At 43.5% G+C, this 24,356-nt stretch overlaps 1 protein-coding gene across 3 annotated transcripts in view; it reads left to right on the plus strand.

Moving 5' to 3' along the window:
- Positions 1 to 24,356, plus strand: part of Ganc (glucosidase alpha, neutral C) — a 58,031-nt gene that overhangs the window by 20,243 nt on the left and 13,432 nt on the right. Inside the window, exons 7-17 of one of the 3 annotated variants that reach the window (XM_075961867.1) lie at positions 1,419 to 1,485; positions 2,854 to 2,950; positions 4,350 to 4,530; positions 4,729 to 4,882; positions 7,017 to 7,252; positions 9,240 to 9,366; positions 10,294 to 10,373; positions 13,450 to 13,593; positions 16,244 to 16,340; positions 19,817 to 19,918; positions 22,575 to 22,818. In XM_075961867.1, the coding sequence (XP_075817982.1) occupies positions 1,419 to 1,485; positions 2,854 to 2,950; positions 4,350 to 4,530; positions 4,729 to 4,882; positions 7,017 to 7,252; positions 9,240 to 9,366; positions 10,294 to 10,373; positions 13,450 to 13,593; positions 16,244 to 16,340; positions 19,817 to 19,918; positions 22,575 to 22,818 (1,529 nt within the window). Of the gene's footprint in view, positions 1 to 1,418; positions 1,486 to 2,853; positions 2,951 to 4,349; positions 4,531 to 4,728; positions 4,883 to 7,016; positions 7,253 to 9,239; positions 9,367 to 10,293; positions 10,374 to 13,449; positions 13,594 to 16,243; positions 16,341 to 19,816; positions 19,919 to 21,289; positions 21,702 to 22,574; positions 22,819 to 24,356 lie in introns of those variants that run through there. The other 2 variants (XM_075961868.1, XM_075961869.1) reach the window with 2 other exon arrangements.

Genomic DNA, 24,356 nt, shown 5'->3' on the forward strand with positions numbered 1-24,356 from the left:
ATTCACCCTCTGACACATGACAATGAATACATATGTGTGAGAAAAAGTTAGAACTGACTGAAGTTATTAGATTCTCATGTTTTACTTCATGTTTTCACATGAACACTTTTCCTTCTAGGCAGCTAGTGGTGGTGCACACCTTTAATTCCAACACTCGGGAGGAAGAAGCAGGCGGATCTCTGTAGTCTGAGGTCAGCCTAGTGTACAGAGTGAGTTCTAGGACAGACAGGACTACACAGAGAAACCCTGTCTTGAAAAACCAAACATTTTTTCCTTTTATTTCTTTTATATGCAAAAGCTACATTTTCAAAATACCATTTTATTTTAGTTCATATAAAGATATTTGTGACAAATGATGAGGCAGTTCCTCAAAAAAATTAAATAGAAAATTGCAGTAAGACCCAGTAGCCCTGCTTCTTGTATGGACTTCTTGTATGTGAGGGCATTGTAGCACTGGCCACAGTAACCATAAGGGGAAGAACACAAGATCAAACCAAAATGTGATCTATACAAACAATGAATATTTGGACCTAAAAATTAAAGTTCTGACGTGGGCTACAAAATGAATAAAACCCGAAGACAACCTGTGAAGTAAGCCAGTCACGAAAGAACAAACACTGTGCAATTCTACTTTATGAGGTGACTGTAGTCGAATTCATAGAGTAGAAAATAGAGCAGTTTTGCCAGGGGTGCAGAGATGGGGAAATAGAGTTGTTATTTTGCAGGGAAGTCCAGGGTGGGCAGATGAAAGACTTGTGGGGCTGGATGCCTGAGGATGGCCTTCATCACACCACAGAGCAAATATACTTGGTGACACTGGGCTGCGTGCTTGGAAATGGTTAAAGGATAAAGTGTATGTTGTGTATTTTAACACAGTAAAAAGATTCATAAGAATGATTATTGGCTTTTATAGAAAACACAAATTTAATTTATTAAATATATATTATAAACTGATCTTCAAAACTACGAGAAACTCGTTTCTCAATTTTGTTTTTGTTTTTGTTTTTTTGAGCAGAGTCTAAGTTTGGAGTCCTGACTTTACTATGTAGACCAGGCTGGCTTTGAATTACAGAGATCTACTACCTCTACCTCCCATGTGCTGGGATTAGAGGCGTGTGCTAGCACACTGCATTTTCTCTGTATTTAAATTGTTTGTTAGTAGTCATAGTAAGAATGTGTATAGTGCATGTGTGGAGCAAGCGTGCAGGCCTTGTACTTCTTGCCTTCCACCCTTACATGGGTCCCAGAGGTTGAACTTGGATCGATAAGCTTGCATTATTAGAAGGCAAGGGTCTATACCTGCTGAGCCATTTTGCTAGTGCCTCAGTCTTCTCAATAATCCAAATAAGATATATTGTTATGGTAACCACATTTGTTGCAATTTATAAGCTCATTTTGATCTTCTTTTTATGAATTAGGAAAATCAGGAAGACCTAGGCCTGTGGGAAGAGACATTTGGAAAATTTGTGGATGTCAAAGCTAATGGTAAATTGTCAAAGTTAAGGATATAATATTAAAATAGATCATTTCAAAATATCTAAATATTTATGTCTAAAAGTCATTTGATGGTGGGAGTTACAGATCAGTGATAGAATTGCCTGGCTAATGTAGGGGATACACTGGGTTCAATCCCCAGTGCCATAAACAAACAAACAAATTGTTGACAGAGGTTTCTGCCCTGCCTAGTCCTGCAGAAACGCACAGAGGCCTACATTAATTATAAACTGGTTGGTCTATTAGCTCAGGCTTCTTATTAATTAACTCTTATATCTTACATTAACCCATAATTCTTGTCTGTATTAGCCACGCAGCTTGGTACCTTTTACAGTGAGGCATTTTCATCTTGTGTCCTTTGCATCTGGGTGATGACTGCAGACTGAGCCTTTCCTCTTCCCAGAATTCTATTCTGGTCGCCCCACCTATACTTCCTGTCTGGCTGCTGGCCAGTCAGCATTTTATTAAACTAATATAAGTGACAAATCTTTACAAGGTACATGACCATTGTCCCACAGCAACAAATAAATAAATTCCTTAAGCTTTGGATTTAAAACAAGTAACTTCTGTAAAGTGCACAGAAATCTCTGGGTTGGATTTCCTATTCTTCAATAATGCAGTGCAAAGAGAAGTAATTGTGTACACCTTATGGAGGAATGAGAGCGATAATGGACCATGTGCAGCTTATGTTAGGAAAGGGTCTGGGCCAGCATACTGCTTGTGTTCTGAGTAAACCAGACAACTGGGAATGCCACATATTTTCATGATGAGAACCCAAGTTATACAGCTCATCTGCCCTAACATTTTTAACTAGTAATTCTCAATTCTCTTCGTCATTGTCACAGGTGCTGCATGCCTATCTATGGCATTTCTCACCAGGCTTATCAATATGGTTCAAGGGATGGGCTCACATATCACAGTCATGGGAGGTCATATCCTGAGGATCCCGGAAAGCCTTCTTGCTGTTCTTAGGTAGTTCTTAGGGAGCCACAGGCAGGCTGACAGGAAGATTATCAGTCAGAAGAGAAGCACAAACTCTCTCAGCAGAGATTGAACATGCTCAGTATGGAGCGGGGGGGGGGGGGGGCGGAGGAGCTGCAGCACACAGCTCAGACAACATAAGTAGTAAGTGACAGAGCTTTGCATTCATACACATTATGTGTAACACCCAGTTTCACATGCACATCCATTGCATCCACCAGTGTCCAGACATCACAGCGTCTTACAGTCAATGCACAGCATTGATTGGTAGGGGCAAGTTCAGACCTCTCTATTCCCAGCCAAGTTGTTAGCTATTAGCTAAATCTTTTAGATTGGTCCATTTGAGAAACAACTCAGCCATGAGCCTGGTCTCTACAGGTCCTTCCTCTGTCGGTTTGGATTTCTCCTTCCATGGATTTGAACATCTCTATGGTATCCCTCAACATGCAGAGTCACACCAACTTAAAAATACTGGGTAAGTAGCAGCAAAATTTCTTAAGTGGGCTCTGCCTTGATATCACTTACGGAGTTAAGAAACCTTCCTAGTAGTTTTTCAGGTTCTGAACTGTATCGGAGATTTGAAAGCTAGGTAAGAACACGCAAGCGAGGTTCTGTACATTTATTCTCTCTGCTCTTGACTGTGAACGCTGCAGTAGTGGACTGCAGTCTGGAACTGTAAGCCAAAGAAGCCCTTGCTCCCTAGGTTGCTTTTTGTGAGAGTATCTGTCACAGCGCCAGAAATGAAACTAGGACAGGCCATAAAAGTGGAAAGAACCAGTGACACACACACACACACACACACTCACACACACACACACACTCACACACACACACACATACTCTCACACACACACACTCACACACACATACTCTCACACACACACACACACAAACACACACACACACAAACACACACTCACACAAACACACACAAACACACACTCACACAAACACACTCACACACACTCACACACACATACTCTCACACACACACACTCACACACACACAAACACACACACACACTCACACACAAACACACACACACTCACACACACACTCACACTAATTAAAAGGCTGCAATAGTGAGCCCAAAAATACAGAAATAAAAATGAGTAATTGGAATTAAAGGGGAGGAGGTTTGCTTTTACAGTGAAGGATCTGTTTTTGTGGAACCCTGGGAAAATACCAAAAAGAAAATACTGATCTGGAAAAGGACCTTCACTCTAAAGAGGACAATGAGCCAGAGAGCGTGGCGTCTCCAGTACCTGTGATTCCCTTGGAGAGACCATTTCAGGCTGACACTACTGACAAATGGATCCCAGGGCATCTGCCTAAAAGGAGACAAAACCAAAAAGAAACAGAGGCTGTTTATTTAGTAGGTAGGCAGAGTGACTAGTCTGGCCCTCCAGCTCCGAGCTCCCCATCTCAGTCCTGTTCCAGATCTGGAGGTATGTTAGGATGCGCTTCTTTTCCTTAGCTGCAAAGAAGTCTTCACACAGCCCATTAGCAGAGGGATTCAGTGTGGCCGCTCTTCCTGAGGATTCACAGGGGACCTCAGTAAAGGTATCTAAGATCTAAGCCTGAGATTCCCAGGGAGCCAGCAGAGACAAAGGGGGAGCTCATCCACCAGATTAGGCCAGGAAACCTTTAGGCAAGTGATAAGAGATGACTCATTGGAGGGGAGTGGCTCTATATAGGGTCTTGTTACATGCCCAGGCTGGCCCCTAACTCACAGTTCTCCTGTGCTAGGACTGTAAGTGTGTGCCTTCACGCCTGGCAGGAGGTGAACAGTCTGTCACAGGAGACAATGAAGCTGTCCTAGTCATTAGCAATCCACTTGTGTATTTGGTGATGAACCTCCTTTGTGTTTCAGGGATGGAGATGCATACCGTCTTTATAACCTAGATGTCTATGGATATCAAATACATGACAAAATGGGCATTTACGGTTCAGTGCCTTATCTCCTGGCCCACAAACAGGGCAGGACTCTAGCCGTTTTCTGGCTGAATGCCTCAGAAACACTAGTGGAGATCAACACGGAGCCAGCAGTTGAGGTGAGCCATAGACTGTGGCTGCATGCCATAGTTAGTCAGAGCCCTTTTCTTTAACAGCAGCATTTTTTTGTGACCAAGAGCTTTACAGTATAATTGACAAATGTCAGTAGGAGCTATCAAATGTAGACAGACTCACTTAGAACAGAGGCCTATAGTTTACAGTGAAATTTCTCAGATTTCCATTGCATCCTTTCCCAGTACGTCCTGACCCAGATGGGCCCAGCAGCTGCCAAACAAAAGGTCAGGTGTCGGACGGATGTGCACTGGATGTCGGAGAGTGGAATCATTGATGTTTTTCTGCTGACAGGGCCTACACCTTCTGACATCTTCAAGCAGTACTCATCCCTCACAGGTACTTGCATGGAGATTGCTGGGTCCTCACTCCATTATGTTTTGTCTATCCTGTGTACATCACTGCAAATTAATCTTTGTTCTACACTACATGGAAATCACAAACAACGTCCCTATGCATTTTAAGTAGTAAGCACTTTTCTTCCTGCCATCATTACATCCAGACAAGCTAAACATGACACTGGACTGCCCACTCTCTAATCCCTAACACTTCATATGCCTGCTTGGAGCCTTTAGTCTCTGGGAACAATCTTCTTGTATCTAAGGAGTATTCCACCCTGAACTTTTAAATGTGTTCTCTGTTAATTGAGTCAGCTAGACGGGAAGTTCCTTTCCTCAGAACTCAAAGGCATTTCTCTCTGTCCCCTGTCTTCTCACTCCAAAACCATTCATTGTGTTCCTTCCCACATGATCTGACTTTTCTCACTGAGCCACCTTCCTCATCACTAATACTGTGAATGTTTACAGTGAATTCCCTAGATGCATTCCTTTCAAATGGTCTCTGTACTGAGGGTGAGACGTGGGCACCTTCAGTCTTCGTGTCCGTCAGTCCTGGGGAAGTCTGCTGTTCCTTTCATAGTTTTCACATCCGTGTTCTTTCTCCTTTTTTTTTTTTTTTGCCTCTTCTCTGAGAAATTTTCTCCATGTTTCTAATGTTGAGGGTATTCCTATCTCTGATCCTGCCTGTGTGCTCATTGTTCCATGATGCCCTAGTCTACTTTGTGAGTCTTTTGTCTTTTTTCGTCCTTAGAGATACTGATGAAGATGGGTTTTTTAAAGATTTTATTTTTATTTTAAAACTATGTATGAGCCGGGCGGTGGTGGCGCACGCCTTTAATCCCAGCACTTGGGAGGCAGAGGCAGGTGGATCTCTGTGAGCCTGGTCTACAGAGCTAGTTCCAGGACAGGCTCCAAAGCTACAGAGAAACCCTGTCTCGAAAAAAAAAAACTATGTATGTATGTGTTGAGATAAAGTGCCTACAGGACCTAGAAGAAGGTGTCTGAGCCCTGGAGCTAGAGTTACACATGATTATATGGCTCTACATGGAAGCCCTTGGTGGCTAGATGAGTCTGGTACCCTAGCACTTGAGGAGCATGTGGGGGTCCCTGTCTGAGGTTTCTAGAGCAGGGAGGTGCTACTATCTGCCTTTGAGCCTTCCTCACACATTCTACATAGCTCAACAGACACCACCTCCCCCTTACTGCCCACGCTCCAGATCTGTGTTGAACAACTGCCCTTTGGTTTGCTCTTTTGTTTCAAAGCTGCTTTTTTGTGGTAATTTTCATGAATCAGTTCTCTCCTTCCACATTGCGGGACCTAGGGACTGAACTCAGGTCATCGGGCTTGGTGGCAAGAACCTTTACCCACTGAGCCATCTCACTGCCCTCATTTCTTTTAAGACAGGGTCTCATGTATCTCAAGATGGTCTTGAAGTTTCCATGTAGCCAAGGATGACTTTGAACTTCTGATTCTTCTGTCTCGACCTCTCCCAAGTACTAGGATTACAGGCATGCATTGTAGAGTGCTAGGAATTTTGAACCCAGAGTTTTGTGGACACTAGGCAAGTACTCTACCACCTGAGCTGTATCCACAGCCCCCACGTTGCCATTTTTTATGTCTTATTGTAAAAGAAATTATGAATAGAATTCTGATCTTGAGGTACAGGTCTCTTTATAAACTGATCTTTCCAGTTCCATCTCCTCTCAGTCTCACACTGTGACCCTCAGTATTTTTTTCTCTAGGACTACATGTACTACTTTGCCTGTGCCTCTATTCTCTGTTCCTATGAGCTCTACCTAGTCTCCCTGCCTGGCATCCTTATACTTAGTCAAGGCTTCCCCCCTTCTCACCTGCCTTGGGAAAGCTCTAAAGACCCCACCTTACTCTATAAACAGAATGAATGTGTTCCCACAGCGCTAGACTGATACCATTAGCATAGCAGCTGTTTCAGCGCAGGGTTTATTTAAAGGTCTGCCCCATCACCCTAACTGCCAGTTTCTTCAAGGCAGCGTCTAGTTTTTCTTTTCCTGGTTTGTCTATGCATGTCAAGCTCGGTGTTTAATCGCCTGTAGAGAATGGGGAGATGTTCACTGGTTTGAATAACATCAGTGGCCTCCATTGTCATCTTTTTTAGGCACACAAGCCATGCCCCCTCTTTTTTCCCTGGGGTACCACCAGTGCCGCTGGAACTATGAAGATGAACAGGATGTGAAGGAAGTGGATGCAGGTTTTGATGAGCATGACATTCCATATGATGTCATGTGGCTGGACATAGAGCACACCGAGGACAAGAAATACTTCACCTGGGACAAGAAGAGATTCGCAAACCCCAAAAGGATGCAGGAGCTACTCAGGAGCAAAAGACGCAAGGTGAAGCCAGCCTGGCGTTGAAAGCTTTCTAATCCCAACGTTAGATTTGTCTTGGCACATCAGCAGAGGAAGACCCTCTGGTGGAAGAAAACCATTGTGAACGTAGTGCTTTCCAGTATAATAGTAGCTGTGAGGACAGAAGACAGGGGCGAAAATGCGGTGACGCCATCCACCCCTGCCACAGTTGTTTAAGCCCCCAAACAATGAAGGGGCCTGAGCCTTTCAGTCTGTTAGTGGTCGTTACCCTGCTGTGATGGCACCCTGCTCCCCTAAAAGGTCCCATTGTCAGAATTGATGGTACTACACAGACACCAAAAGCAGAAAAGCATCTCGTATCATGAGGCCTTCTGGAGAGAGCAGGGCTCTCTCCTGACTACTTTGAAAATGACTTGAGAAAGCTGGGAAAGGGGCCCAGCTTGGAGTCCCTGGTGGCTGACAGGTGGTATGGGGACGAGTTCTTCCATGTGGGCTGGGTTGTCTAAACTTCCTGCCTCTGGCCATCAGAGCTTGTTTTGTCAGGATGACTGCTAGTGGGCAGGAGGGAAAGAGGACATGGTAGGGCTTGAAAGGCTTAACAACAGAGGGTCAGACATGGAGTCCTGGGGACCAAGATGGCTCAGCAGGTAAAGGTGCTTGCCCCACATCTGACAACCTGAGTTTGGTCCTAGGAGCCCATGTGGTAGAAGGATGAAACCAACTCATGTAGCTTGTCCTCTGACCTCCACATGCACACCTGGCAAACATACGTCTCCCCTTGCTCCACACACAAGTTGATAAGTGTAATTTTTAAAAAATGTAACCAGATTCTTATTATTTTTATATACATGCTTCACTGACAGACTCTTTCTGTAAATTTGGTCAAGGAAAGAACTGAAATTTAAAGGGGGAAGGAGAAAAGCCACAGAAAAGTATATAATTCCTAATGTACCTCTTTCCTCTTCTAGAGGGTTAGGGCAAAGGAAGGGTAGCAGTAATGAACTCACAGAAATCTGCCTGCATCTACCTCCCGAGTGCTAGGATTAAAGGCATGGACCACCATGCTCAGCCCTAACCCCCTAATTTCTTAATTAATTAATAACTATAATTTGTCAAGCATTTAATTGTGGGCTAGACATTATGATAAAGCATATTATTCCTCCAGCTACAAAACTCTCAAGTTGGCCTTATTACCATTTTTCAGATGAAGAAGGGGCAGCTTGCAGTGGTTGGTAGTTTGCACTGAGGATTGAAGATCTGAAATCTTAAAGATGTGGATGGGGGCTGAGATGGCTCAGTGGATCAAGGTACTTTGCCACCAAGTCTGAGAAACTGAGTTCAAGCCCCAGAACACATGTGGTGGCAGGAGAAAAACTACTTCTTATAGACCAATGAACAGACACACACAAAATACATAAATAAATGCAAAATAATAGTAAAGATGATAAGCCATGATAGTTAGAAAAGAGGATTTACCTGGGTTTGGTAACATTTTATTTATTTATTTATTTATTTAGTTAGTTAGTTAGTTAGTTAGTTAGTATACAATATTCTGTCTGTGTGTATGACTGCAGGCCAGAAGAGGGCACCAGACCTCATTACAGATGGTTGTAAGCTACCATGTGGTTGCTGGGAATTGAACTCAGGACCTTTGGAAGAGCAGGCAATGCTCTTAACCTCTGAGCCATCTCTCCAGCCCTGGTAACATTTTTTGTTTGTTTGTTTTTCGAGACAAGGTTTCTCTGTATAGCCCTGGCTGTCCTGGGACTGACTTTGTAGACCAGGCTGAACTTGAACTCACAGAGATCTGCCTGCCTCTGCCTCCCAAGTGCTGGCATTAAAGGCGTGCACCACCCATGCCTGGCTGATAACAAGTGAAAGGTCATAGGGATTTAGTAATGTCCAAACTTTTCCATGAGTAAAACTCGACCCCTCGAAACTATGGTGGGAACACCTGAATGAACACAAGCCTCATAAAGCTGACATGCTCTCTAAATCTCTGTCCTGACAGCTTGTGGTTATCAGTGACCCCCACATCAAGGTGGATCCTGACTACTCAGTATATGCTAAAGCCAAGGAACAGGGCTTCTTTGTGAAGAACCCAGAAGGTGGCGACTTCGAAGGCATATGTTGGCCTGGTATGGTATCACTTGCTTCCACTTGTGCTGTCCCAGTTAATAAAACGTCTATGGCCAGCATTCTCTTTCCTCATGGGCATGTCTTTCCCTTCCAGCCACATTCTCAGCACCTTTAAGGGAGACAGGCCATTGCCTTTCATAACACCTGGTGTGATCAGATGAATGAGTGAGAATGGGCAAACAGGCTAATCTTCACAGCTGCAACATCTCTAAACAGACAGACATAGGGAGTAAGGAGTGAGGACAGCCTGGGGTGGGAGGTGGGGCTAAAGTGTGGTCAGGCTCTCCCTTGTAATTGCTCTTTGTCCTTCTAGCTCGCAGTTTTGACTTTCAGTCTTTCCTGAGTGACCTCAGCTGCCTGTGGAACTCTAGATGCAAAAGTCGTTAGTCTAAAGCCTTGTTAGAAATTCTCCAAAGACCAAAAGAAATCACCACGGTGTCATAAATCCAAGTGCTGTGGAGAAGCCCCTATCTCCCTTTTCTCCCTTGAGCCATTGGAACAAGTCCATGTTCTCTTTAAAAACAGAGTTCATCTCTGTGAGTTCGAGACCAGCCTGGTCTACAAGAGCTAGTTCCAGGACAGGCTCCAAAACCACAGAGAAACCCGGTCTCGAAAAACCAAAAAAAACAAAAAAACAGAGTTCACTGCAGAGTAGTGGATGTCCTACCTGGCTTTCTCAGCCATTAGTGAAGGACGAACTCCATCCTGACACTTGTTCACTGGCTTGCCCGTGGGCTCTGGTGTTGAAAGGGTTACATTTTGTGTCTTTAAAGATTGCTTTTGTTCTCTTGTTACAGACCATGCCTGTCTCAGTTGTCTTTTGTGTTTGACATAAGGCGTCCATTGATAACTCTCATATCTTCTTTCCACACATCTTGCGTAAAGACCACTGTTCTTGACAGACTGCCCACTGTTGTGCTCTGCAGGTCTCTCGTCTTACCTGGATTTCACCAATCCCAAGGTCAGAGAGTGGTATTCCAGCCTTTTTGCTTTTCCTGTTTATCAGGTTGGTTTCTATTCTTTTTCTGCTTCCTAGTTAACCTGATAGATGAAAGGAAAAGGTAGTTGCTTAGAACTGCTTTTATTAAATAGTTTTTGAGATAGTGCATATATAAAAGGCAAGAATAGATACCGCATTATAGGCTTTGATGGTTTTAGGAAGGGTACTATTTTATACTAGATGTATAAAAACTGTGGTTTTACCTATATCAAAATATAGTACAATTGATGTTTATTCTATTTTATAATTACTATGTATATTTTAATATAAAACCTATTCTACAACTATTATTGAACAATGGCAATGGGTTTTTTTGTTTGTTTTTTGTTTTTTCGAGACAGGGTTTCTCTGTGGCTTTGGAGCCTGTCCTGGAACTAGCTCTTGTAGACCAGGCCGGTCTCGAACTCACAGAGATCCGCCTGCCTCTGCCTCCCAAGTGCTGGGATTAAAGGCGTGCGCCACCACTGCCCGGCTGGCAATGGGTTTTTGATCCTACTGCACGTACTGGCTTTGGGGGAGCCTAGTCACTTTGGATGCTCACCTTACTAGACCTGGATGGAGATGGGTGGTCCTTGGACTTCCCACAGGTCAGGGAACCCTGATTGCTCTTCGGGCTGATGAGGGAGGGGGACTTGATCGGGGGAGGGGAAGGGAAATGAGAGGCGGTGGCAGGGAGGGGGCAGGAATCTTTAATAAATAAATAAAAGAAAAAAAGAAAAAAAAGTGATATGAAGCCAGACATGGGGGCCAAGTAATCACAGCACTTGGGAAGATGAGCAGAATTGCCGTCAATTCAAAGCCAACTTGGACTACAGAGTGAGACTCTGCCTCAAGGAAAACACTGGCTATGGGGATGCACACCTTTAACCTCACTTCACAGGCAGAGGTAGAGGGATCTTTGTGAGCTGGAAACCAACCAGGTCTATGTAGCAAGTTCCATGACAACCAGGGCTACATAGAAAGACCCTGTCTCAAATAGAAAAGACTTAGAACTAGGAAAATAGTTCAGTTGACAGAGTGCTTGTCTAGCAGGCCTGATCCCCAACACAGCAAAGACCCATGGTAGTACATGCCTGTAATTCCAGCATTTAGGAGGTGGAGGCAGAAGGATCGGAAGTTAATGTCAATCTTCAGCTACTTGTCAAATTCAAGACCTAAACAACATGAGAGCCTTTCTAAAACAAAAAGGGAAGGGAGGGAGGGAGGCAGGGAGGGAGGGAGGGAGGGAGGGAGGGAGGGAGGGAAACAAACAAAAGCCCCATCAGCGATAAAGTGGCTAAACAAGTATGAAATTATCTTACAAACCAGTGGTTCTCAAAACCTGTGTCAAAACTGCTTAGGGGATTGACTGACCCTATCACAGGTTGCACATAAGATATCCTGCATGTCATATATTTACATTATGATTCATAACAGTAGCAAAATTGCAGTTTTGAAGTAGCAATGAATATAATTTTGTGGTTGGGGGTCACCACAACATGAGGCACTGTATTTAAGAGTTGCCACATTATGAAGGTTGAGAACCACTGTTATCAATTATAATGTATTGATAAAAGCAAAATTTAATAATTAAAATCTTAAAAGAACCATGGAAAGAAGTGGAGGTCACATTAGAGACCTGTCTTCAACCAATCATGGTAATGATAATACCTAACACAAACTGAATGCAAGCCACATCCCAAGAGCTGTTTTAAGCATTTGATGTGCATTGCCCCATTTCTTCCTTATAAAAATGCTCTAAATTGGAACTATAATTAAATCTTAACCACAAATGTAAGAAAATTGAGGTGTGGAGAGTTTTAAAACCCACAAAGTTCACCATTTACTAAGTGATAGACTCAAGGTTTGAATTCCGATCTATTTTCTCCCAAGCTCTGCTCTTGAGCACAAGATGTTTGCTTCTGAACATAACTGATTAGGAAGGAGACTAGAAAAACACTTAGAATGGTATAAACATCAATCCTTAGACAAAATATGGCTACAGTCATTCACTTCATGGCTGCTTTCATAGTACTGTGCCAGAGTAGAATAAATTAAAGCGCTTTTATGATCCACAAAGATGGAAATGTAAATTATCTAGATCTTTATAAAAAGAAGGGGAGAAGAAAACGTGCTGATCTTTGAGTTAAAAATGCTAAAAAAAGACTGAAGGCAAATATTTTGAAACTGTGCAGCCTTGTTCTTAGAAGTGCATTTGCTTAGAAGCCAGGCATGGTGGTGCACACCTTTAGTCTCAGCACTGAGAGGCAGCAGCAGGCTATCTCTGTGCCTGTTGTACAGCCTGTGTACATAGTGAGTTCCAGGAAGGCCACAGCTACATAATAGAGAGACCCCATCTCAGAAAAAACTGAATTAGCTTAAAAATAGGTAAGGAAACATATAGGCCACCTTCAAGCATGGGAAAGATCATCTATCATGTAGATAAGGTCTCAGGTGTGTTCTGTAGTGTCCTGGAAGAGAGCTAGGCCTTATTAGGACATGGTGTAAAGAACATAGCATTAAGAAATAGTGGAATGAGCTGCCTGAGGCTCCCTGTACTGATATTCAAATGCTGAGAGACCGTGAATTTTATAAAAAGAATTGTAATAACATTTTTGGTAGATGGAAAGAACACAAATTATATAAGACGTTAACAAACAGATAACTCAGTTGTCAAGGCTTTCAGAGTATTAGAGAAAAAATAAGTTCATGTATAGTAATAATTGACTTTAGTTCAGAGTTGTAACAAAAATTTTTCTCAACTTTTGGATAAGATCAAGTGAAGACTTGTAGTAGATAGTGGATGATACAGAGCCGAGTGGTAAGTATTCACAACTTTTCTGGCACATATCCCCTAAGGATGTCTTTGTGTGAACTTACAGGGCAGTTGTATTTCACAGACAATATAGTGCAGCATAATTATCAAAAAAAATTTATTGATAGCTTGCTTTGAGTCAGATGCTGTTGTAGGTGCATGGAATTTTCATTGAACAAATCATACAGAATTCACAACCCAATAGACATAAAAATAAATAAGACAGAAGTGAGAGAAAGAGCATCCCTAAGGGAGGATCCTCATGAACAGGGTTCATTCACTTCCTAGGGATCAACGGATATCCTCTTCATATGGAATGACATGAATGAGCCCTCGGTCTTCAGAGGGCCAGAGCTAACCATGCAAAAGAATGCTGTTCATTATGGCAACTGGGAACACAGGGAACTTCACAACATCTACGGATTTTATCAGGTAAGACATTCAAATTAGAAGTCAACTAGATTCGTGTCCCTACCTCTAGACAGGGAATCAGTTCTGTAGTCAGGCGCACTGTGCACACTCTTTGTGTGTCTTTGTTGTCAACTGCAGTGAGTCTTAGATTATAGCCAATTTATTATTTCTCCCTCTACTTCCTCTTCTTTTTACAATAAACCTGATGAATTTTAAACTATATATATGACATTTAATACTACTAGAAGACTTGTATTGGCACAGGCAATCTATAAATATGTTAACAAAGGTAATTAAGGCAAGGTTTTAAGATTTCATATATATCCCATCTATTGCTAGCTTATCTGAGGTTGGTGGCACACATGTGCAATCCTAGTATTCATGGTACAGAGGGACTGGGAATTCAAGGCCAGCCTGGCCTACATAATGAATTCTAGGCCAACCTAGACTATACAACAAACTGTCATAAAAGCAAAAAAAAAATTTTAAAAAATTAAAAAAAAAGCAAAAAGCAAACAAGGGCTAGTGATGGCTCAGTACGTAAGAGTTCTTGCTGCTCTTCCAGAGGACTTGAGTTTAATTCCCAGCACCTATATTGGGAAGCTCACAACAGCCTGTAACTACAGCTCCAGAGGATCCAACACTTTATTCTGGCCTGCAGAGGCACCTACACAGGGACTCAAATATACTTAAATTTTAAAAATATTTTTAAAGGGGCTAGAGAGATGGTTAAGTGGTTCAATCCCCAGCATCCACCTGGTAGCTAACAACCATCTATAATTCCTGTTCCAGGGGCTCCAAAGTTCTCTTCTGACCTCCTTGAGCAGTATATGCATATAATACACAGACATATGGGAAAAAAACCTACATATAAAAGAAAAAAATCTAAAGAAAAGTTTTAAAAAATCAAACAACAAATATATATATACATATATGTGTGTGTGTGTATTACATATATATATATATACATATTTATCCCCTAACATTCACACCAGGAGAGCAAGACTTAACATAATAGATTTATATTTTAATAAGTATATGTCTTAGTTTCTATTGCAGTGATAAGACACCATGGCCAATGTAACTTATAAATGAAAGCATTTAATTTACCTTATGGATTTCAGAAAGCTAGAGACCATGGTGGCATAGCAAAGGATCAGCTGAGAACTCATATCCTGATCCATAACCACAAAGCTTTAAGAGGGAGGTACTCTGGGAATAGCACAAGTTTTGAAACCTCAAAGCCTCCCCCTGGTGACACACCTCCTCCAACAAGGTCACACCTCCTAATCCTTCCCAAATAGTTCCTCCAACTGGGGACCAAATATTCAAATATAGCCGGGCGGTGGTGGCGCACGCCTTTAATCCCAGCACTCGGGAGGCAGAGGCAGGCGGATCTCTGTGAGTTCGAGACCAGCCTGGTCTACAAGAGCTAGTTCCAGGACAGACTCCAAAACCACAGAGAAACCCTGTCTCGAAAAACCACAAAAAAAAGGGGGGGCTGGAGAGATGGCTCAGTGGTTAAGAGCATTGCCTGCTCTTCCAAAGGTCCTGAGTTCAATCCCCGGCAACCACATGGTGGCTCACAACCATCTGTAATGAGGTCTGGTGCCCTCTTGTGGGCTGCAGACATACACAGACAGAATATTATATGCATAATAAATAAATTTAAAAAAAAAACAAATATTCAAATATATGAGCCGTTCTCATTAAAACCACCACAGTGTACTTTTAAGATGTATAAACTTTCCTACTTTGCTTAGCCTTCTGAATAAAGGTGGTAGAATTGTCCTCTCTCTGCTAATCATATCCAAAGATTGAGAATCACTTACCTGGGGCTGGAGAGATGGCTCAGCAGTTAAGAGCATTGCCTGCTCTTCCAAAGTCGTGAGTTCAATTCCCAGCAACCACATGGTGGCTCACAACCATCTATAAAGAGGTCTGGTGCCCTCTTTTGGCCTGCAGACATGCACACAGACAGAATATTATATACATAATAAATAAATAAATAAATAAATAAATATTTTTTTTAAAAAAGAGAGAGAATCACTTACCCTAACTTATATTTGTGAGTCTTTGTCATTTTTAGAGTAAGACTGCGTGCCTACAGGTTCCCACAGTTGCTATTTTCTATGGGAGCTGCTGGGCTGGATATATAGCCTTTTTCAAGTAGTACATGTTTATTTCTTGGTCAGCTTTTTGCTTTAGTTGCTAACTGCCTTAGGGAATTTCTTATGCAGGCTGAAGTGGACACTTAACCTCTCTGAACTTATTTTTTTGATCAATGAAAATCATTTGACTCACAGATTATTATGTATATTGTAAGGAGATGTATTATAAAATGCCTTGGTTTTTCGTTGCATTGTGTATTTGTTTTCTGCAGTGCTGGGGCCCGAACCTTGGGCCTCAGGCATGCTGGGTAGCCACTCTTCTACTTGCCCACATCCCATTCCTGTTTATTTCACTGGCATTGCTAACCAAATAAATGTTTCCATCTTTTCCAGGCAAACTGGTATCATTCATTGTATCATCGAATAGACTTATGAGTTTATTATTTCCCTTTTCCTAGTCCCTCCAATGGTAACTTTTCTCCTGTGAGTAGTCTATTGAGAATGTTGACAGGATGCCCTCACCCTGACTCCTCTTTCCAATGTTCTCCACTGACTTACAGCAAATGGCTACTGCAGAAGGATTGATACAGCGATCGAAAGGGAAGGAGAGACCCTTTGTCCTTTCACGTTCTTTCTTCGCTGGATCACAAAAGTATGGTAAGAAATGACTCACATTATAAAACACAAGGTAGCTACCCATCCTTTTCTTCTGAGCACCGTTTATGGTATATGCTACCTGCTGCCACTGTGTTCCTCTTCAATAGCCTTATAGCTTACAGTGTAGAACCTGATGTGCTCTGATGTTGTAATATGAGCGGCGGGGCTGCGTCCCCGGCACCCTGCCGCCCACATGGCTAGCTCTAGCTTATGCCCCGAAATAATTACACGGAAAACTGTATTTCTTTTAAACACCGCTTGGCCCATTATATCTAGCCTTTTCTCAGCTAACTCTCGCACCTGGACTAGCCCATTTCTTATAATCTGTGTAGCCCACGAGCTGGCTTACCAGGAATGATCTTAACCTGCGTCTGCCTGGAGTGGGAGAATCATGGCGACTCCCTGACTCAGCTTCTTTCTCCCAGCATTCTGTTCTGTTTCCTCCACCCACCTATGTTTTAACCTATGAGGGCCAAGCAGTTTCTTTATTGCTTAACCAATGAAATCAACAGATTGATATGACACTCCCACATCACTCTGACATGTATATTTTATAATATGAATAAATGGTCTGTAGGTCCCTCGGTTGGTAGAGTAGACGGCCTAGTAGGTGGGGGGCCCTGGGTTTAATGCTCAGCGCCATATAAACCCAGGCAAAGTGGTGTATGTTTGTAATCTTAGCACTCAAGAGATGGAGGTGGGGGAACAGAAGCTCATGGTCATTTTCCAAGGTCATCTTGGGCTTCATGAGACCCTGTCTCCCTCCCCTACCCCAAAAGCCAATTTTCATCAAGTTTAGTAGTTTTTCCTACTGAAGAAATGGTCACTTACTTGTTGAGAGCGTGACTTCAGAGTATTCAGTTTTCTGGCATAGTAATCTGATCACATCTTTTTGACTTGTGGAAAACCAGGGAAACATATCTCTAACATACGGCTCAGCCAGCTGTTCCACTTAGCAGTGTGGCTTAAAATAGGCCTGGCTGCGTGCTTGTTGTCAGGGTCATCTATGGCTGAATCTGGTTTACAGCTGATACAGATCAGTTCAACTTAATTACTCTGTGGCAGAAAGGCTATTTTAAGGCCCCTGTCCTTGCATAAGTAATTGAGAACATAGGTCCTATCGTAAAGAACCTTGCCTTTGTTGAATCGTAGACCTTTTTAGGTCTCTCACTCCACCTCCCAAGACTAGCTCCTGTGTTCTTCAGCCAAAGGACAGAATAAGTAGCAACAGAAATGCTCATCATAGCATTAGACCTTGAGGCCAAAAGAAAAGTCTACCTCTGTAACAGTAAAAGAAGGGTCACAAAAGTGTGGGTTATCCACGGGACAAACTATCATGAGGCAGTTTAAAATTATAGTTTAAATGGTTTTTCATTTATTTTAGGGGGTATGACCCATGCCACCAGTCTAGAGGTCAGAGGACAACCTGGAGTGGTTAGTTCTCTCCTTCCTTAAAGTGGTGGTTTTAATTGCATGAGAATAGGTTTGTAACATTATGTAAGTTAAAAAAGAAAGCATGCCTGAGTGATATTCGTTATCCCAATTATTAAAAATGTAAATGTAGTATTTTCAATCAGTAAAAAGACTTCAGTAAAAATATAGGAAAATTTAAGCCTGTAATCCAGGCACTTGGGAGTGGAAGCAGAAGGATCAGGAGTTCAAGGTCATCATAGGTCATATAGGAAGTTTGAAACCAGCCTAAGATACAGGAGATTCAGTCTCAAAAATAAATACATGAATGAATGAATGAATGAATGAATGAATAAGTGCCAGCAAGATGGCTCACAGGGTTAAAGCACTTGCTACCAAGCCTAATGACCTGAGTTCAATCCCAGGGACCCACATGGTGGAAGAAGAGAACCAACTCCCACAACCCAGTCTACATAGTGAGTTCCTATCTCAATGAAAAAGAAACTGCAGGGGAAATTATAGAGGGAGAGAATTAATAAAAAAAAAAGTTGATAGGCAGCAGTTTAAAAAGATAACAAGACATATGGTTGTTAATGTTTCTTTCTTTTGGAGCTTTTGATACAGGGTCTCACTAGCTCAGGCTGGCCTTGCACCCGTGGCAGTCCTCACACCTCTCTGTCCCCAGCGCTGGAACTGCAAATGTGTGCTGCCATGCCCTTGCAGTTGATGTTATCTTTGAGCGCTCAGGTTCTGGGTCACTTCCTAGTCTGCAGTGCTCGGTGTGATTATTTGCCCCCGTGCGTATTGAGGAGAACATGGCCTTTCCTAGTCGCATGCTTGACCACTTGCTGTAAAGAATGTGTGGCTACACAACCGTGTTAGCCGTGACGCACTGTGTGTCTACGTGAGCTTTTTTGATGAAAATGTTGCCACAGTTTCAAAATCACTGTGTAGATACAGCCAGAGCTCAATTGATGCCAAGGAAAAATTACTAGAGAGCCGTTTAAAAAACAAAATCCCTTGAAAATATTTCTCTCAGGCTGGAGAGGTTACTCAGTGTTTAAGAGCGCTACTATTCTTCCAGAGGACCTGTATTCAATTCCCAACGCCCACATGGCAGCTCACAACTGTTCCAAGGGACCCAATGCCTTCAGACAGACATACATGCAGGCAAAACACCAATGTACGTAAGAATTTAAAAATATTTTTCTCTGCCTATAGGCCAGCTCAACATTTCTACAGAAGATTAAAACAAAAATATCTACTGAAACCATTTTGGTAAAAGTAAAGATGTTGTAAAATAAGATGATTTTTCCTCTTATATGTCTCCTCAGAGATATATAATCTGTTATCATAAACTCTTATCAACTATAGCGTGAACTGTAACTTTGCTTTAACAGTCTGACTTCTTGCCTAAATCTACTTAACAGATATATCACCAGGGTAGAATATGGTTTACCATATCCCCTGATCTATAAAACAAAGCTAATAATATTGTTTGCCTGGAAGGATTGTTGTAATAATCAAGTGAGACAAGAAACCCAGAGTATTTACTTTTGTTTGTTTATTTATTTTGATCTTGTTTTCATTTTTGAGACAGGGTTTCTCTGTGTAGTGCTCACTGTCCTGGAACTCACTCTGTAGACCTACCTGCCTATGCCTTCCGAGTGCTGGGATTAAGACATTTGCAACCACTGCCCTGTGTTTTATGAACCTTAATAACTTTTCACATTAGAAAAGTGATACTTTTAATAGAATGATCAAAATTTTTTAAGGTGGAAAATCTGTTTTCCATTTTATTATTTTTGTCTTTTACAAATATGGAATGTAAACTGGGTAATGGTGGCACACACCTTTAATCCCAGCACTCGGGAGGCAGAGACAGGCAGATCTCTGTGAGTTCGAGGTCAGCCTAGTCTACAAGAACTAGTTCCAGGACAGGCTCCAAAGCTACAGAGAAATCATGTCTTAAAAAATAAATAATAATAATAATATGGAATATAAATGAAATGGAGTACATTGTATGATTTGTGTGTATTTTCGTGCCTTGTTATGGGCGATATAAGGTGCAGTCTGGACAGGAGACAACACAGCAGAATGGAACTATCTGAAAATTTCCATCCCGATGTTACTCACCCTTAGTGTCTCGGGGATCTCCTTCTGTGGAGGTAAGTTGGTTCCTGGCTTGAGGTTTTGAGTAGGAAGAAATGAGGAGTGAGTCCTCAGTGCTCATTAGCTGTTTGGAACAAGGATGAATGCAGGAAAGAAAATGGGGGGAGAGCGAAAGGGTTGCTTCAAAATTTATCAAAATTTATGTGCTCTAGAGGCAGGGGTAAGAGGGTCTCTGTGAGTTCAGACCAGTCTGGTCTACAGAGCAAACTTCAGGACAGTTAGCACTACACAGAGAGACCCTATCTCATAAATAAATAAATAAAAGTCTTTTTGTTGTTGTTGTTTTGTTTTGTTTTGTTTTTCGAGACAGGGTTTCTCTGTAGCTTTGGAGCCTGTCCTGGAACTCCCTTTGTAGACCAGGCTGGCCTCCAACTCACAGAGATCCACCTGCCTCTGCCTCCCTAGTGCTGGGATTAAAGGCATGCGCCACCACCACCCGGCAATAAAAGTCTTACATGTATTTTGTCTGAATTGAGGACAGGAAGTCAGGTAGTGGATGAGGCATCTGTTTTCATTCCTCATTCCCACAGCAGTACCTCCAGAGACCCAGTAACTGAATGTTCCAGAAGCATACTTTTCTTCTTGAAAATGGAAAGAAGGAAAGCACCGCAAACAACTTAGCAAAACAAAAGCCAGTCCAGGAGAGTGCTAGCCTGGTGTGCTCAAGGCCGTGGGTGTGATGGGCAGCGTAGCCGTAGCCGAGGGATGAAGAGAGCCAGCCTCACAGAAACGCTTCTGCTCAGCAGATGTAAGATTCTGTGGCATAATTAACTGTTTTCTTCATAAAATGTGCTCAGTTGGTACAGTGCTTGCCTAGCTTGCAAGAAGGCCTCTGTTTGATTCCCAGTCCCACAAAAAAAAAAAAAAAAAAAAAAACCAAGTATGGTCACACAGACCTAAGATTCTGTAACTAGGACTTGGAAATAGAAGGATCAAAGGTTCAGGGTTGTCCTTAGCTAGTAGTAAGACTGAGGTCAGACCCAGCTATGTAAGACCCTGTCTGAAAAAATACATGACTGTGGAAATGGCTCAGTCAGTGAAGTGGTTGCTGCACAAACATGGGGACCTAAGTAAGTTCAGAACCCCAGCACCCATGTACAAGAGCTAGGCACAGCGGCACATGCCTGTACCCCAGAGCTGGGGAGGCTGTGGTAGGAGGGTCCCTGTTGATTGCCAATCTAGCCAAAAATAAAGTGGAGAGTGATTGAGGAAGACACTGAAGTCAGATTGTGGCCTCTACACGCACATATATCTTCTCACACATGAATACACACATACACATGCACACACACACACAAAAGATGTGCTCATGGAAAAGATGGATCTAATTCAAATACATGTCTGAGAATTTCCTCCTGGGAATTCAGTGCAGATAAGTGAACCAGTATGAAGGTCTCGGTATACACTGTCTGCAGTCCTGACTGTGAAGGTCTCGGTATACACTGGCCGCAGTCCTGACTGTGAAGGTCTCGGTATACACTGTCCGCAGTCCTGACTGTGAAGGTCTCGGTATACACTGTCTGCAGTCCTGACTGTAAAGGTCTCGGTATACACTGGCCGCAGTCCTGACTGTGAAGGTCTCGGTATACACTGGCCGCAGTCCTGACTGTGAAGGTCTCGGTATACACTGGCCGCAGTCCTGACTGGGAAGGTCTCGGTATACACTGGCCGCAGTCCTGACTGTGAAGGTCTCGGTATACACTGGCCGCAGTCCTGACTGTGAAGGTCTCGGTATACACTGGCCGCAGTCCTGACTGGGAAGGTCTCGGTATACAGTGACTGCAGTCCTGACTGTGAAGGTCTCGGTATACACTGGCCGCAGTCCTGACTGGGAAGGTCTCGGTATACACTGTCTGCAGTCCTGACTGGGAAGGTCTCGGTATACACTGGCCGCAGTCCTGACTGTGAAGGTCTCGGTATACACTGTCTGCAGTCCTAACTGTGAAGGTCTCGGTATACACTGGCCACAGTCCTGACTGGGAAGGTCTCGGTATACACTGGCCGCAGTCCTGACTGGGAAGGTCTCGGTATACACTGGCTACAGTCCTAACTGTGAAGGTCTCAGTATACACTGGCCGCAGTCCTGACTGTGAAGGTCTCGGTATACACTAGCTGCAGTCCTAGCTGCAGGTCTGAATTCTGAATACTTTTTATTCTCTACAAGAATAAAAACAAATTACTATCACTTTTTTGATACGTGTGTCTTTGTGACATTGGTCCACATGCAAGAAATACGTGTCCTACTCAAGGGGTGAGCATGAAATTCTACCTAAACCTTCACGGCTAATGATCTGCCTTTCAGGGGTTGGTATGGTTTTAGTCTTTGCTTTCAGACACACACCTAATCAGGGAGACATCACACAATTTGTGGGTAATGGAGGATCCAGAACACACAGGACAGCTGCTCTTACCAGAAAAGCCTGTGGCCTTTCTACAAAAAGAAAAAAGGAAACAAAATGTAGAGCATTCTTCCAGATTCCTGCATGGACTTTTTTTTTTGTGGCTCAAACTTCCCTATTTGAGGCCATAGGTTTGCCTGTTGTGTTGAGTGTGCACCTAGAGCATCTCCTCTCAGTTTTCAAGACCTTATTTCACCTTAGCATATCATTTATTCCAAGTCTAGTTTCTTATCCGGTCTTTCTGTCTAACCAGCTGATGTGGGTGGCTTCATTGGCAATCCTGAGGCAGAGCTGCTGGTGCGTTGGTACCAGGCTGGAGCTTATCAGCCCTTCTTCCGTGGCCATGCCACCATGAACACCAAGCGGCGAGAACCCTGGCTGTTTGGGGAGGAATACACCCGACTGATCCGGGAAGCCATCAGAGAGCGCTACACCCTCCTACCCTATCTGTATTCTCTGTTCTACCAAGTCCACATGTCTTCTGACCCTGTCATGAGGTAAAAAGGGCATCCTCTATTTAGGGGCTCCAACAACCTACCAACAGATCCCCAGTGATAAGGAACTGGAAAGGGAGAACAAAAGCCATGTGTTTACTCAAGTTTCAACCAGCTCCACTGCCTGTTGTGCACGGGGTGCTGGCTGTTGTGCGCGGGGTGCTGGCTGTTGTGTGGGGTGCTGGCTGTTGTGCGCGGGGTGCTGGCTGTTGTGCGCGGGGTGCTGGCTGTTGTGTGGGGTGCTGGCTGTTGTGCGCGGGGTGCTGGCTGTTGTGTGGGGTGCTGGCTGTTGTGTGGGGTGCTGGCTGTTGTGCACGGGGTGCTGGCTGTTGTGCGCGGGGTGCTGGCTGTTGTGCGCGGGGTGCTGGCTGTTGTGCGCGGGGTGCTGGCTGTTGTGCGCGGGGTGCTGGCTGTTGTGTGGGGTGCTGGCTGTTGTGCACGGGGTGCTGGCTGTTGTGCGCGGGGTGCTGGCTGTTGTGTGGGGTGCTGGCTGTTGTGCGCGGGGTGCTGGCTGTTGTGTGGGGTGCTGGCTGTTGTGTGGGGTGCTGGCTGTTGTGTGGGGTGCTGGCTGTTGTGCACGGGGTGCTGGCTGTTGTGCATGGGGTGCTGGCTGTTGTGCGCGGGGTGCTGGCTGTTGTGTGGGGTGCTGGCTGTTTTGTGGGGTGCTGGCTGTTGTGTGGGGTGCTGGCTGTTGTGCACGGGGTGCTGGCTGTTGTGTGGGGTGCTGGCTGTTGTGCACGGGGTGCTGGCTGTTGTGCGCGGGGTGCTGGCTGTTGTGTGGGGTGCTGGCTGTTGTGCGCGGGGTGCTGGCTGTTGTGTGGGGTGCTGGCTGTTGTGCACAGGGTGCTAGCTGTTGAACCACAGAAGCTGCTGACTAGATCCTCTATTTATGATTGGAGTATTGTAAAGAATAAGGAAATGAGTTTACAGTAAATAACTTTAACATTTACGTATAAACCTCCTCTCATGAAAAATAATTTCCCTGCCATCTGAGGCTTGATCTTACCCACAGGGTTGAACTTGAGGTGGGAATTTTTTTCCTAGCATATAAATTCTATTAACTTTCTAGGTTAGAGAAAAACTTGCACAGAGTTCAGAGTCAGCAGTTCCTATATTTGCTTCAGACCAGACATTTCCTGGTGATTCTAACCATTAGCCAGAGTTAGAGACACTTGCTTTGCTACCATTCTGTAGAAACAGAATGTATCGTGCAAAGCCTGGGTAAAGAAATAGCAAGTTTCATTTATTTAAAAAAATACTGGGCTGGAGAGTTGACTCCTGGTAAGCAGTTATTGTTCTTACTGAGGACCTGGGTTCAATTCCCAGCACCTACATGGTGCCTTACAACTGCCTGTAACTCCAGTTCTGAGGGATCCAATGCCCTCTTCAGACTCCTGCAGGTACCACACATACATATGTATCTATGTACTCATGTACTTGCAAGCAAAACACTCATAGGCATAAAATAAATTTAAAACTCTAAAAAAATTTTGTCAATTAAAAAAATATCTTTTCGGGGGCTGGAGAGATGGCTCAGAGAT

Source organism: Microtus pennsylvanicus, chromosome 2, assembly GCF_037038515.1.
Source record: "Microtus pennsylvanicus isolate mMicPen1 chromosome 2, mMicPen1.hap1, whole genome shotgun sequence".
Classification (NCBI taxonomy): Eukaryota; Metazoa; Chordata; class Mammalia; order Rodentia; family Cricetidae; genus Microtus; species Microtus pennsylvanicus.